Here is a 16,726-nt window from a genome sequence, read left to right on the forward strand (position 1 = left end):
CAACCGTTGAAGAAATTCCTGAAGGCATCTTTGGAGTATTACTCAGAAGAATACGAGAAGGAAGTTCTGGAGTAGTTTTTGCAGAAATTCTTAATGTAGTGCTTGTAGTAACTCTTCAAGAAATCATTGAAAAATTTTGATAGAATCATTGAAAGAATTCCTGGAACAATTGTTGAAAGAATTGCCGAAGAAATCTGTGAAGCATTTCAGAGGATTTTTATAGGACTCTTGAAGAAATTCCTGAATATTTTGCTAGAGAATCCATGGAAGACATAGAACTTCATAAAGTCGCGGCCACACACAATAAATGGACTGCTATTAATACATGTATAAAATCCTGCATTTAAAATTTACACCATACAGTATAATTACATACAAAACTTTAACCACTAGGCCAAAGATTCTCAAACTTTTTCAACTTGTGACCCACTTTTGACTTTTATACTTTTTGGCGACCCACCACCACGTATTTTCATAAAAACATCATTATTTGCAAATTTTGATTGTCTTTTTACCCTTCCATAACTCGCGCGGTTGGCTACCATCGCCAGAACCATGCTAATGCTGAAAGCAAATAGCGAGATTATTTTAACTGTACAAAATACAACAGCGCGATTGGTCGAGGGTTAAATAAATACGTTTTCTGTTTTTCATAGTTATTGATACGTAGCATTCAAATACATTTTGAAAAAGAATTTAAAAAAAATATATAGTTTTGATTTTTGGAATGTTTATAAGTAATGTTCAGGTTCCCGAGTGTTCAGCATTCTTAGTCTGAGATAAGTTTCCAAGTTTCTTAATCATTTAACCAGGAGCCATGCAACGCTACATAACAGGTTTAAGGTATGCTCTCACCTATTCTAAAATTAAACGAAAAACATAAAATAGTTCTACAAATACAGTGGCAATTTTAAGCTTCTGCAGAATTTACTTACTACTTTGAAATGAAAGATCAGATTGTAAATGCTTTAAATGTATTTACAGCGAGTGGGTAAACGTCAAGTAGAGAACTTAAAACTATAGTACTGCTGGATAGTTGGATGAATCCTCTTGGAATTTTAGTTGTATCCTGCATACACAATTATTTTATTTATATTTTTATTGAAGCGACTTTTCAATTGTGCTGATTTCCGTAAAATTAGCTAAAGTTTAACGAAGTTCAGCTTTCCTGAAATTCAGTAAAGGTAAGGCTTCTTGTCGAAGTTTGGTATATTTCAATATTCAATATACTCCAGACTTATAACACAAAATTTTGCATATAACCAACGAGAAACCGAATTTCTAATACTAACTCTGCTGATTCTCCAAGAAAGTATTTCTACTTTAGAAAATGCCTAGCATCAGGGCATTTTATTGTATTACCGTACGGGTTTGGGCCGAAGGGTCTCAGATTTTCATGAAACTTTTCCCACAAGTAGGGCTCATGATTATATAAACAAAACAAAATGAGAAAAATCCCGGGTCGCCTATTTTCCCGGAAAACTCAGGTGGATTTTTTTTAGTTTTTTCCTGACACTACTTACTTTGCAAAAATCATAACTCAAGAACGAAGAATTGTAGAAACAAAGTTTTTTTAGAAAATGATAACAATTTTTCTCAGAAATCCAAAAACAAAAATATGAACTGAGTAAAGTTTTCCACAAAATTTTCCACAAAATTTTCCACAGTTAAGAAAATTCGTTAAGATAAGCTGGAAAAACTATGCCCGAACTAGCGGAAAATTCCCAAAAAAATATTTTTGAGCAGGTTATTTTATGAGCTTTAAACGCTGAAATATTTGGATTGTACCTTTTTTTTCGTTTTTGAGTTATGCCTAATTTTGTTGAAAAATGTCCAAATGTGCCATATAAGCCTATTCTTTGAAAAATCATAACTCAAAAGCGAAGCATCGTAGAAACAAAGTATTTTAATGAAAATGAAAGCAAACTTTCTCAGAAAAAAAATAAGAACTGGAAAAAGTTTTTAACAAAATTTTTTACAGTCGAGAAAATTCGTAAAGAAAAGCCGGAAAAACTAACTCGTGGACAATTTTCAAAAAAATATTTTTGAGGAGGTGATTTTGTAAGCTTTGATCGCTGAAATTTTCGGAATGCACTTTTTTTCTTTCCTGAGTTATGGCCAATTTTGTGAAAAATTGCCTTGTAAGCCTAGATTATAAACCTTCTCAAAAATATTTTTTGGAAATTTTCTGCGAATTCGGGTACAGTTTTTACAGCTTTTCTTCACGAATTTTCCCAACGGTGAAAAATTTTGTGGTAATCTTTTTCCACCTAATATTTTTTTTTTATTTCTGAGAAAGTTTGCTTTCATTTTCATTAACAAACTTTGTTTCTACGGTGCTTCGTTTTTGAGTTATGATTTTTCAAAACAAAAAGCTTATATGGCACTTTTGGACATTTTTCAACAAAATTGGCCATAACTCAAAAACGAAAAAAGTCATTCAGTGCTTATGAAATAATCGTCTGAAATATTTTTTTTTTTTGAAAATTTTACACGAGTTCGGTCATCGGGCATAGTTTTTACGGCTTTTCTTTACGATTTTTTTTTTTCTGCTGGAAACTTTTTTCCAGTTCATTTTTTTCGATTTCTGAGAAAATTTTCTTTATCCGCAAAAAAAAAAAACTTTGTTTCTACTATGCTTCGTTCTTGTTTTTTTAAAGTAAGTAGTGTCAGGAGGAAACAGAAAAATCCACCTAAGTTTTCCGGGAAAATAGGCGACTCCGATTTATTTTTCATTTTTTTTGTTCACATATTCATGAGCCCTGCCTGTGAAAAAAGTTTCATGAAAATCTGGGACCCTTTGGCCCAAACTCGTACGGTAATAAAAACAATTCCAATATCCAATATATGTGTGAATTGTACACAAGCCTGTGTTGTTTCGTTTTAGGGTGTAAGGATGAAGTGCCTCTGGAGCCGGCCTTCTGATAGGTGTCCAATAAGTTCCCATTGAAAAAAATAGAAAATATAATTTTAATTTTATGATATGGTAAGACATTTGTAAGTCCCAACAAACATTGTTGCTGTATAATAGACGAATAAACCATTCTTAAGCTTAATTTTTGAAATGTTGGTTGAATAAGCTATTATTCAGCTATCATTGTTAGTTGGGGTGAGTTCAACTTGTGCAAATTTACAGTGACCCCACACCGATGAATCACCTTAATTTTGTACACTATTTATGAATCACCATGTTGATCAAATGAGTGATCCATAAACTGTGGTCATTTTCGCCGATTCATAAATTGTGGGGTCACTGTACTTGACAATTTTCGTTATATTAAATATAAACACCATAGAACATAATTTCTGCACACAATTTATCACAATAGGGATATATTATGTTTTAGAAGTGAGAATGGTATGAATCAACAAGATAAGATGCAGCCAGGCTTCTTTAACACTGCCAAACTTATTGAAACAGGTAAATGGACATTTTTGTTTAATGTACGTTTTATTTTGCTCAAAATATAACGGATTCGTTCTTCACCGAAATAGAACCTCTTATTTTTTTTTCTCTTCTGGTCATAGTTGCTACTAGCAATGGTGATGATAGGAACCTAATTTGTTCTAACTTAAAACCATTACACTATTGAAAATGCTTTGACATCCATGTGCACAACAGAACATGTGCTCAATGAACAAATTGAGATTTGAATTCTGAAAAGAAATCCACGCACTCCGGTGAGACTCGAATTCACGACTCCCAATTCGCTAGACAGGCGCTTCTATTCCTTCAAGCTACGGAGTCACTCGACTATCTCCGTCGCCAGCAGGCCTAGAACTGAACTCGATTCCACAGTCGCACATGGTTATCTTCTTTTCACAATCCAAACCTCCTGCAGATGGGATTAGATGAACATTTAACACATACACTGTTATGAAATTATTTTTCATTTAGTTCTAGGCCTGCTGGCGACGGAGATAGTCGAGTGACTCCGTAGCTTGAAGGAATAGAAGCGCCTGTCTAGCGAATTGGGAGTCGTGAATTCGAGTCTCACCGGAGTGCGAGGATTTCTTTTCATAATTCAAATCTCAATTTGTTCATTGAGCACATGTTCTGTTGTGCACATGGATGTCAAAGCATTTTCAACAGTGTAATTACCCACTTGACTTGGTCAGCCAAAGCAAAATCTAAAAAATGACATTTAAAACCATTACTCGATTAAATGAGACGAAATATCCAAGGGGACGGCATCCTATTTTTTCACTATGGAGTTTGACAGGTTGGATTGTGCCTCCTTACGTGGAGCATAAATTTATGCTCCAGCCAAAATATTCACCAACACAGTCATGAAATTTGAATGTTTACTTTTTTACGAGGGATATTGGTGCAAAACGCTTGCATCACATTAGATCTCATAAAAGTATTGATCATGAAAAAGGAGCTTATTTGATCATTTTCAATTTGAGAGTGTCAATGTTTAGGTGAAGTTTTTACAGAGAGTGGGAATTGTTTGTGGAAAGACACACAACACTTCTTTTCGCAAACATTGTTCGCCAAAGTGCGTTTTTCCTTATTTTCTCCCACTGCTGTATTGAGTGAACGTTGGTATTAGTGAGCTCTGGTTGCGCATGATAAGCGGCAACAAAATCAGATCACCATAGCATCCCCGTGGAAATATCCATCAAGACTGGCCAGTCTTGGTAAGGTGGTATGAAAACTACCAACCAAGCCGATCTGTTTAAAAGCACAGGTCGCACGGCAGAAGTTTCACGCATTCGATGTATTCGTTCAATACATGGCCTACTTGCCTAATTTCACCTTCTATAAAAATTTTCACACTTGTTCGCTACCTAGCGAATTCTATCATATCTATCATTTCATTATCCACTTTGATCTCTACTCCCTTATACTATGAGTAGAAAGAGACCGATATAGCCACAAAATCATCAAGTTATTAATAGAATACGGTCGATAAATTAGCATATGTTACCACACATAAGCGATCAGCAGAGAAGGATAAAGGACAGTTAGTTCCAAAACATGTGCTGTACTTGATCAGTATTAGATGGCCTTTCAATAAATAAAATCCTAATTACAGATGTGAAATGAATTAAGTTTGATTTTGTATGAGAACTTATTGTATATGTATATGTATTAGGCTGGGTCAACAAAGTCGATTTTTTGGAACAAAGCTTTTTAGATTCCTTTTAACGTTGTTCTATATGGTAGTAGGTCGAAACGTTCGGAAAATGCTGAATTTTAATCATTTTCACCGAAAAAAGCCTATGAACAAACCCGCAACATATTCCTTTTAACGTCCAAAACAACTGTGTAAAATTTGGGAGCGATTGGTTGCTTCCTCGTATCCCGCATTGCCATTGAAATTTGTATGGAATTTAGTATGAAAAAACTTGCTTTTTTGCATGTTTCTCATATTTTTTTTTGTTTAAAACGATCTAACTAATGACGTTAAAGTATAGCCTAGGACATGCCAAAAAACCTTGCCGAAGACCGCAAAGTGATCCGACGCTCGTGAAAAAAGTTATAACGTGCAGATTGCCCGATGGTGCTTAACATTTAACATGTAAAGGAATAACATCAATAATAAAATCTAAATTTTTGGCCTAAGTTTCCAAGCGAATAACTTTTTTTCACAAGCGTCGGAACACTTTGCGGCCTTTGGCAAAGTTTTTCGGTATATCCTCGGCTACACTTTAACGTTATTAGTTACATGGTATTAGACAAAAGAATTCAACTTATGAGTAAAATGCAAAAAAGTACGTTTTCTCACATTAACTTCCATGCACATTTCAATCGCAATGCGGAATACGGGGATGCAACCAATCTCTTCCAAATTTTGCACAGTTGTTTTGGACGCTAATACAGATTGAAAAAGCTTTGTTCCCGGTTGTTGCGATCAAATTGAAATTTTCTCCATACAACGATGACCCACTCTAATATGTACACTGAAGTTTTTTACGCGTTTTTTTACGCGGTTTTTTTTTTACGCGGTACCGCGTAAAAAAACCGCGTTATTTCAAAACCCGTCGTAAAAAAACGAGTTTTTTTTTTAATACGCGCAAAATAGTCAGGATGACATGTAACGTGACTTGACCTTTTTTACGACGTTTTGAGAAATAACGGGAGTTTTTTACGCGGTACCATTACCGTCGTAGAAAAAACTTCAGTGTATATGTATATGTAGCAAGAGAGAAAGAGAGAAAGTAGAGAAGGATCCATTGTTGGAAGCAAAGAACTAGCCAAGCATTTAACCCAGAATCATCTGCATATGAATCAATAGCCACTAGGGGCTGTCCATAAACCACGTGGTCATTTTTTTGGGACTTTTTAACCCCCCCCCCCCCGGCGTGGTCATTGGTCCATACAAATTTTTTTATTTGTCCATACAAAATGGTCATTGGCTGAACCCCCCCCCCCCCCTCATGACCACGTGGTTTATGGACAGCCCCCTAGACTACCAAGCCTGTCTACAAGATGTTTTTGCAGTGTACTGTCCGTTATCAGATTATATAATGTCTCAATTTTATTCATGCTTACACTTAACAAAATCAGTTGATAACCGTTTTATTTGATCACTGGCCAATTTTATGTCAGTTTCCTATTTCCTCTATGAAAAGGTACTGAAAAAGAGAGTAACAGTACGTGTTTAAGCACTTATGTGAAAAGTAAAATGAAAATCGGGTTAAGTACTGTTCCTTTAATTTCACTAAGAATTTGCATCCTTTGACAGATACGTATTTCGACCTCAACTGTAAGGTCGTCTTAAGTGTCTTGTACTAGGCTCGACTTTTTAATTCATAGTTGAGTTTAAAGGAACAGTACTTAACTGGATTTTCTTTTTACTTACAGGTATTCCACTAACAAGCCCAAGTTTATCGAAATTCAAATTGATTTTTCAGTAGATTACACCACCATGAAGTATCTATAAGAAAGGTTAACATATTCCATGCATAATTCCAATTATATCCCTGCTCATTGGAACGTGTGAAAACCGTTTTCTGATCTTTTCATTATTTATTTAATCTCGTTTTTCCCCCCCTCATCCTTTCTCCTCGACAGGTCGGGTGGCGCATCACGGTCCAGTGGCACGCGGGGAATGTGGCCTGCAAGGTATTTCTCTTCATGCGGGCGTTCTGTCTGTACTTGAGCTCCAACGTGCTGGTGTGTGTCTCGCTGGATCGGTGCTTTGCTGTGATATATCCGCTGCGGGTTTCGGCCGCCCGGAAGCGGGGCAAAATAATGCTCGGTGGTGCGTGGTTCATCGCATTCGCCAACGCCATTCCACAGGTGAGTTTTTTTTCTCGTTGCAAATATGGGAGGGTGAGGTGAATTGTGCTGCCTGGGGGAAGGGTTGGATTTTACCTTTGAAGTACAGCGAAAAGGACATTCCAGTAGCAAGAATAAACATTGAAGCTTTTAAACAGCCTGAGTCCGTAATAGAGCCAGATGAAGATTGTCGACATCATACTCAAGGTACGCAAATAGTGCGCTCTGCTCCGATTTCCCTCTACATATGTCTGGTGGTGCCATGGTGGTCGGAATGAACGACCAAGTCGAGAAAGGACAATATTTGCACTGAGTGCCAGTGCCAGTGTTGATTTGTTTAACCAACTTTGGCAGAAAATGTTTCCATTGCTGGAAGCCGGGCTGCCGGATGATAAGATATATGTAGCTACCTGCAGTTGTTGAGGAATTAATGCTCCATTGCTTTTGTTAAAGAAAATAATATTCTTTCTTGATATATGTAGTTTATCACAAAACAAATTATGGAAAAGAGGCAAATTTTCGATACAATCTACATACTCGGTATACTCCATAGAATGAATGTCACAGCATAAGGCGAAAACTTGCCCAAAGGGGTTTGAAAAACTCGAGATTTTGCAACAAGATTGAAAATTCCGTAAAATTCTACTAATTCTTTTCCAACTTACATAATGGAGTATGTCACCGATCATGTACACACCTACCGCAATGAAACTGGCAGGCAGCTCTGCCCTTTCCTTGAATAATGGTGTTAAAGGTCAGACGAGAAAAAAATGAAACGAAAATTGAAATTCTATTGAACATGTCCATTTACACTTTCAAAGTGTTCACAAATGGTTCACCGGATAGTTTAATTGAATTGGATTTGCCAGAAGAGTTGTCGTCATAAACCCCTGCAGTAACCACTAGGATTTTTTTTCTATTAAAACCGATTCAGCTGGTCTGGCCATCTGATTGATTCTTCATACGAATGTTTGCATGTATTCGGTCAGAATTATATACCGTAGGCATCTATTGATGAAGATGTGAAGCCGATGAGTGTTCTCCGCTGATACAGACCAAGTTTAACTGGCGTACAGCAGCACAGATTTCATGTTCGAGTTGAAAATTCGGATTTTGGTGGGTTGACTAATTATTTGGCTACCAAGATATAAGAAGTTTTCAACATTCTCCACTGCTTGCCCAGCTGGAAGGTTGACCGTGTACGACTGGATCTTGTTGACGTTGATGGTAAGACCTGCCACCGTGGAGTGATCGGCAAGATCATCAAGCTTGCTCTGCATATCAGAGCTAGTTCGAAGTCGTTTAGATGATCCATGGTAATGAGCTGCCACAGCAATTCTCGATTTGGTTCACGATCAATCGCACCTACCAGAATCTCGTTGATTACGTTGAGGAATAGTAGCGGTGATAGTATATATCTTTGCCTCACTCCAGCAACGACCCGGATGGGATCGGACAAAACACCGTTGTGCAGTACTCTGCACGAAAATGCTCTATACTGTGCTTCAATAAGGCCGATGATTTTCTCATCAGGGACACCCTTGTGCCTGAGAACTCCCCACATATTTCCGTGATTGAGACGGTCGAAAGCCTTTTAGTTATCAATGAACACCAGGTAGAATGGCAATCCTTTTAGGTGATGTTGTTTAGTCGTCATTGAACTCATAATTTTTTGAACCAAAGTTACCTTTCACTTAATCCCTGCTCGGCAGCTTTCTTGAAACCCTCCTCTCCATTTAAAGCCACTGAAAACTTCCTTCGTTTTCGTTCTTCTTTAACGTTTTGAAACTCCTCTTGCCTTTTCTCTTTTTGTTGGTGGCAGTAGCTCCTCCTCTCCGGAGCCACCAAATTTTGGAAGGAGTAGCTCCTCCTCTCTGGAGCCACCAAATAGTTGGCGTCAGCACAATCTTCCAATTGGTAGCACGATTGGTGTGGTACTCCTCTTGCGATGGAACTAGACCAAATATTTACTGAATCTAGCAGCAATCTTGTCTATCGTGATGATGAATCGACGATGATCAGGATGACGAAGCCCACAATCGTTTCACAGTACCGTTGCCAAAGGATACGGTATTACATTCCGTGTGTGCCAACCAACAGACTACACGGAACGCGTTACTTTTGAACACCGATATTACTCACTCAGGGTAGGAAGTTCAAGGAGCAGAAAAGTTAAAATCGAACGTCCAAATCGTGCAAAAGATTCAATGATTGGGGACTCGTCTAAAATCGTGTGTAATATGACTTAGACCTTTCTAGACTCAGAATTCTCCTCCAAAAGGGACTAGCTATCCAAAGATAATTACCGGAGTGCGAAAGTTTGATCGATACAATGATTTTCGATTTCCACGATTCTAAGTATCATGACTTTTGAAAAATAGTATTATCCAATCAAGTGATCATAATAATTTAAGCTTCGCAAGTGCAAATTCAGGATCAAAGGAATTTGAGTAGCAAAACACTTATCCGGGAGGTATCCAGTGTGGAGTCCAAAAACAAAACTGACTGTCGTCTTTACCTGTTGATCTTCCTCTTTTATAGCCGCAGGCCCTACCAAAAATTACACATGATCTTTCCTGAACGTTTTATGAAATAGTGGCTCTCGTTACGATCTACGCATTTACACTTTTAGTACGTTTTTTTAACATGAATATATGAGCGGCCAGAATTCTAGAATGATCTTTCGCGGGTACATGGTTTTTCGTGTTTGCACAGGAGAAATAGTTTGTTCTCCGAGAAGAGAATTGACACGAACTTTCCTGAATTTGAGCAATTTCTCTTGCTACATGATTTGATTGTGTCTGTACAGAATTACGTCTACCATTCATATTTTGCACGATCCCGATGACCGGGTGACCCAGTTTTCAAGATCAAGTTCAATGATGGATTCTAATTACATTTAGAATGCTATCGATCTGCTAGGCTATTGGTATGGTTTCCATCGAGTGTCGCTTCAGATTGTTTATTTTATCATGCTGTTCAAAGTCAGTCCAGTCCCACTCAGCCGCATAGCTTTTGCTTCGTTATGCTGATAAACATTGTCGCTATCCTCAACGTTTATAATCGTGGGCTCTATTTTATTGTGGTAAGTCATGGTTGTTCGAATTTGATTGGGGTTTTATGATGCGGCTCGCTTGATTAAGTGTAGGAAATGGTTGGAAAAGTATTCGTTCCGAATTGTGTGGATTCAGATGTTCTTAACGCTTTGCGTTCGTAACACTTTTCCTTTGAAACTCTCCTGAAATTCCCTAAAGCTAATACTAAATTCTCTGAAACCCTCTAAAACACTGCGAAAATGCTCCTGAAACACCTCTGAAGCCTGTTCTGTCCTCATCGAAGATCCTGTTTCCAACTCTTATGCTTCCCCAAGTAACCACGACGTTGAAGCCGTAGCGCTTCGCACCACACTTCACTTTACTCGGCAATGCGGGGAACTCCTCCCGTAGGCCAGCGGTGGCCACTGGTCATTCTGGAGTTTTCCAGCAGGGTCGTAAAGAGAATACAATTTGTTAGAGTAGTCAATGGTCTTAAGGGTTAAACCCAGAAGCATCGAGCTCCAGAACCAGAGTTGATCTCACATGTTTTGTTGAAGTACTTGTATTGATACGGTTAGACGTTTCGGGTTTGGTCAATAATTGATGTATGACCAAGTGTATGGCATAAAAGGTAACAAAAGTCAAAAGTAAATGAAAATTAATTATAGAAAGTTTAATCAATTTCAAGTATTGCAAGTTACCCCATAGTGGTTGTCGAATATGATTATGATTTTTCACATTACTTAGTCGTTAAGTTTATCAAACTTTAATCGTTCAGCTGAGCTTACTATTAGGTAACCTAATTGCAAGCAAGGTCATCAGACTTATCGCACTTACCATAGGAGAGAAATAAAGCACTTGTTTTGAGGACACACAATGAGCAAACCGTTTTAACAGTGTAGCTAAATGTTAAATGGATAGATTGTACCCCCCGTTGATTGAGCTATAATCTAGATAAGTTTGCTCTGACTTGAAATTGAATAATTATATTGAGATCGATGATTAATTGTACTTCCGGTAGAACAGGTATAAAAGTAGTTGCTCTGTGAGGCTCAGCCTCTTTTCCTGATTGGACGTTACACAATAAACAGTGGCGACGAGAAAATCGCAAAAAGTTTGCGGGAAACGCGTGGAAGTGAATCGTCGTAGTGAGTCGAAGCACGTGGTCGCGAGTGTCGTAAAGTCTACGGGTGCATAGTGAAGTGATCGATAGAGATGCAGCATAGAGAAGAAGAACCGGTCGGTTCGAAGCCCGTGAAAGTGGAGAGCGGTAGTGGAACAAAGCTGATCGGGACATTGGAAAATTTCGTTCCCAGTGCCGACTTCGACGATTACCTGGAGAGAGCAGAGAACTTTTTCGAATTGAACGAGATAACGGATACTACGTTCAAGCGCAAACTGATTGTGCACTTCATCGGTTTGCCGGCGTTAAAGAAGTTGCAGCAGTTGTTATATCCTCAAACGCACAAGGATGTAACCTACGAGGTAGTGATCGAGAAGCTGAAATCGTACTTCAGCCCCAAGAAGAACCGGATCGCCCAATCGGTGGAGTTTTTCAAGCGGAACCAGAAGGATTTTGAAAAAGTGGCGGATTTTGCAGTGGAACTCCAAGCCCTTTCAAAGCACTGTGACTTCGGACAGTTCCTGGATAAGGCACTCAGGGACAAGTTCATAGCCGGCCTTCGGAATGCCAAAATCCAAGGCGAGCTAATGAACAGCGAGGACGGTACCACGTTCGACCAGGCAGTAACCAAAGCGAAAAACCTGGAGCAGATCGACGAGGACTTGGTGAGGATGAAAACGAAGCAGGAATACGCCAACCGGATCAATGCAGGACAGTACATGCGACGGAGCCGTTCGAAAACACGTGGTCAGGATGAAGACAAGCGCAACAAGCACGGGGGCCCGGCGAAGCGGTCGCAATCAGGACGAAGTCAGAAAAACCACGGTAAGAAGGAGTATACGTGCTACGGCTGTGGCAAGAAGGGACACATCATCCGGAATTGCTGGAGGAAGCGGAACATGAATGGACTGGCGTGCAGTGAGGACGAACTGGATCTACAAGAGCCCGATTACGAGACGGAGCTCAACCACGTGGCGAATATCCCCTTGTTCAGGAAGCTATGACTAAATGGTAAGTGGGTTTATTTCGAGATCGACTCAGGAGCAGCGTATACGGTAATGAGTAGGTGCGATTATGTTGAGAATTTTGCCGATTTGCGACTTCAGAAAAGCGAGGTTAAATTGAAGGTTATATCAGGAAATTTGCTAAAGATTGTCGGATCGATTAATGTTGAGGTTAAGTGCGTTGATGGTCGAACTTTTGTTTTGTCGCTGATCATCGTAGACGGTGAGAGATTCTGTCCACTAATGGGTCGAGATTGGTTAGATGTGTTGTACCCCAACTGGCGAAGATTTTTTGATTACCGAATGAGTGAAACTGCCAATGCGAATGTATCTGTGAGTGACCAACAATGTGAGCGAGAGAAGAGTAAGTTGTTAGCGATATTGAATACTAGGTACCGAGAGCTTTTCTCGGATAATTTACAGCAGCCGGTGGAGGGCTTTGAAGCCAGTGTTCGTGTGAGAGACCATGCGTCTCCAGTGTTTTATAGACCGTATGAGGTGCCATTTTCGCTCAGAGAAAAGGTCTCACATGAGTTGGATAGGTTGGTTCGCGAGAATATTCTAAAGCCGGTGCGCCATAGTGATTGGGCATCGCCAATTGTTGTAGTTCCTAAAGCGGATGGTAGTGTGAGGATTTGTATGGACTGTAAAGTGACAGTGAACAAGGTCATCTGTAATGAGCATTATCCGCTACCTAATATTAACGATGTGTTTGCCAATCTGAGTGGGTATAAGTATTTCGCTAAGTTGGATCTGCAAGGGGCATACATGCAGATAAGGGTTTCCGAAGAGTCACAGAGGTTTTTGGTTATTAACACGCATAAAGGGTTGTATGCGTATACGAGATTGCCTTTTGGTATTTCTAGTGCAGCGTCGACTTTCCAGAGGATTATGGATGAGATTTTGGGTGACATCGAGGGAGTTCAGAGCTATCTGGACGATATTTTGATTGGGAGCGATACCATAGAGGGTTTGATTGCTAAGTTGTACACGGTTCTTGATCGGTTACAAGAGCACAAGTTTAAGGTGAATTTCTCCAAAAGCGAATTTTTAGTGCAAGAGATAGGATATTTAGGGCACAAGGTGTCGGAGAAAGGTCTCAGTCCATCTGACGAGAAGGTTAAAGCAATCGTAGAGGCTCCACAACCAAGAGATGTTTCGCAGTTGAAATCTTTTCTGGGGATGATGAATTACTACTCGAAGTTTGTTCCGAATTTATCGGTAAGGCTTAGTCCACTCTATGCGCTGCTGAAGAAGAATGTTCGGTTCGAATGGAACGGGCAGTGTGAGAGAGCTTTTAGTGAGTGCAAAAAGCTTCTGCTGAATCACAATCTGTTGGAGTTGTATAACCCCGAGTTACCTATTGTGATCGTATGCGATGCGAGTTCTAATGGTGTGGGGGCAGTATTGTGTCATAAAGTAGGAGAGATTGAGAAGCCAGTGTTCTATGTGTCGAGTACTCTTTCGGCGGCTGAGAGGAATTATCCGAACCTTCATCGTGAAGCACTTGCAGTAGTATTTGGTTTGACTAAATTTTTCAAATATATTTATGGGAAACGGTTTACAGTGGTCACCGACAATAAACCGTTGGCAAGTATTTTCGATTTTAAAAAGGGGATTCCGTCATTAACAGTTACGAGGTTACAGAAGTATGTCCACCTGTTGTCCATTTTTGATTTCGATATTGAGTATCGCCCAGGTTCAAAAGTCTCAAATGCAGATGCTTTGAGTAGGTTGCCAGTTCAGGGAGAAACTGGGATAGAAGATGTTGCTGATCTGCGTTGGTTAGGAGACGAAGCCGAGATTATCGATCAAGAGATGATCGGTCGAGCCACTCAGGATGACCCGAGAATGAGCGAGCTTTACCAGTGCGTGAGAGATGGATGGAAAGAGAGTGCAGTCCCAGCGGATTTGAAATTCTATTTTTCTAATCAGAGTTGTTTGTCGCTGTATGAGAATTGCGTGATGTACTCAGAGAGAGTAATTGTTCCAAAGTCGTGTCGAAGACGTACCCTAGAGTTGTTGCATGGATGCCATTTAGGTGTTATTCGCATGAAACAGGCGGCTCGAAAGTTTGTCTTCTGGCAAGGCTTGGACAAAGAAATCGAAGAGTTTGTTCGGCAGTGTGAGGTTTGCAGCAGCATGGGACGGTCCGTCAAAAAGAAGTTCTCGGAATGGCCGAGAGCCCTTCGTCCATTTGGTCGGGTTCACTTGGATTTTTTCCACTTAGGAGGGAAGACGTTTCTGATCTTGATAGATGCTTACTCCAAGTGGATGGACATCAGGATGATGAATAGGACAGATGCGGAAGCATTGATTGACGCGCTGAACTCAGTATTCAGAATTTTTGGAATTTGTGATACCATAGTTAGCGACAATGGTCCACCTTTTACTAGCAACGCCTTTACGAAGTACGCAAAATCGATGGGAATAGAGTTGTTGAAAAGCCCTGCTTACTCTCCTGAATGCAATGGACTTGCTGAAAGAGCTGTTCAGACAGCCAAAAGTGGGATTAAAAAGCTACTGGTCGATCCGAAGTTTAACCACATGAAGATGATTGAAATTATTGAAATGTTTTTGTTTAGCTACCGTAATAGTTATAGTCAGGCAATTGAAGCTACGCCTGCTAGCAAGGTTTTTACGTTTGTACCAAAAACTGAGCTGGATACAAAGCTAGGACCTAAAGTAGATAAAGTAAAGAAAAATGTTACATTTGATTTAGATGTAGAAAAGAAGAGAGATCGAACTGAGAGAATTGTAGAACCAAAGTTCAAAGTAGGTGATTTAGTATGGTACAGAAGTGAGGTTAGGTATACCAGAGCATGGCTCGAAGCCAAGGTTGTAGGCATTAACAGTACTAATACGTTCTACATTGAAATTAATGGAGCTGTGAGATTAGCTAGCAGAAATCAGTTAAAGATGAGAGTGGTGAAACGAGATGATTATATATACCCGAAAGTTGTGAGTAGAGAGAAAGCGCGGTTGAGAACCCAGCCAGGAACATCAAGGAGAAGTGTTAGTGTTGATTCTCCGAGAGCATCTCCTGAGAAAGAGATAGTGCTACGTAGAAGTAAGAGAGTAGGTAGGAGACCTGATAGATTGATGTTTGGATCTTTGTAATAGTGTAGGGTTAAATTTAAGCAGGGAGGTGTTAAATGGATAGATTGTACCCCCCGTTGATTGAGCTATAATCTAGATAAGTTTGCTCTGACTTGAAATTGAATAATTATATTGAGATCGATGATTAATTGTACTTCCGGTAGAACAGGTATAAAAGTAGTTGCTCTGTGAGGCTCAGCCTCTTTTCCTGATTGGACGTTACACAATAAACACTAAACAATAAACAAAAAAAAACAAACCCGTTTTTTTCACTTAAACAATATTTGGTACACATAATTTTGTCAAGCGGTCAAATGGTGAATCCCATTAGCTTTCATCCATATGCAAAAATAGTTCAAATTTAATGTAGGTCATCGTGTTGCAAGTAACCCCGTTTAACGGTAGCATGATCGATGAGATTTGAATTACCTTGTACCAACCAAAATGCTGTGCCATAATTTGGCTCGGTAGCTCTAGTTGGATAAGGACTTGTCTAGCGTAAAAGGGTCCTAAGTTCAAATCTCAGCTGAGCTGTGGATTTTTTCGAAAATTCACTAATAATGTATCCATCTGTACATATGTACGTTAAGTTGATTGAGAATAATTGTCTTGTTTAGTTGCCGGAAAGCGACAACTAATAGTTATTTATGCAATGAGTTGCAAAAAGATGATTTTTCAGCACAAGTCATACATTTATCCAGCGAGGTTTGCCGAGATGGTTAAATACAAGTATAGTAAAGTTGAAATTATGATACTGAATTGTAAAAAAGCCTTTTTTTGAACGTCTGATTTTTTGAACTAATAATATTGGAGAATCGCAAGATGTAACGGAAGCCTCAACAACTTTTTCGTTTAACATATTTTAAATTTGTTTTTCAATTTCTGCCCTTTGAGAATGGATTGTCTTATAGTTCGGTATATACCGGAACATTATGTGTTAGGCTTATGTTCCGAGTGTAAAAGTTATTTTTCGTTCACCATAAAGCTTCACATTCGTCCACATGCAAAAATGTCTTCATACCTTGAAATTCAATTTTTGAGATACCTCCCTGAATATATTGAGGAGTTTTTGGTTTATTTATTTTTGATCTTGTTGCCTTTCCGCCTTGTCCGTGGGACTTCTTTTAGTTGCGTCTATATGCAAATTTGTAAATGTTTCTAACTTTGGCTTAATATCAGAATATGATATGAAAATGGATTTAACTGTGGTGTTGATGAATTTGAAAAAAAAAAG

The 16,726-nt window shown here is 39.1% G+C and overlaps 1 protein-coding gene across 1 annotated transcript in view; it reads left to right on the top strand.

Annotated features, from left to right (window-relative positions):
- Positions 1-16,726, top strand: part of LOC109428047 (adipokinetic hormone/corazonin-related peptide receptor variant I) — a 142,657-nt gene that overhangs the window by 78,135 nt on the left and 47,796 nt on the right. The window contains exon 3 of the mRNA XM_062857179.1: positions 7,025-7,252. Coding sequence (XP_062713163.1) covers positions 7,025-7,252 — 228 coding nt within the window. The remainder of the gene's footprint in view (positions 1-7,024; positions 7,253-16,726) is intronic.

Source organism: Aedes albopictus, chromosome 3, assembly GCF_035046485.1.
Source record: "Aedes albopictus strain Foshan chromosome 3, AalbF5, whole genome shotgun sequence".
NCBI lineage: Eukaryota > Metazoa > Arthropoda > Insecta > Diptera > Culicidae > Aedes > Aedes albopictus.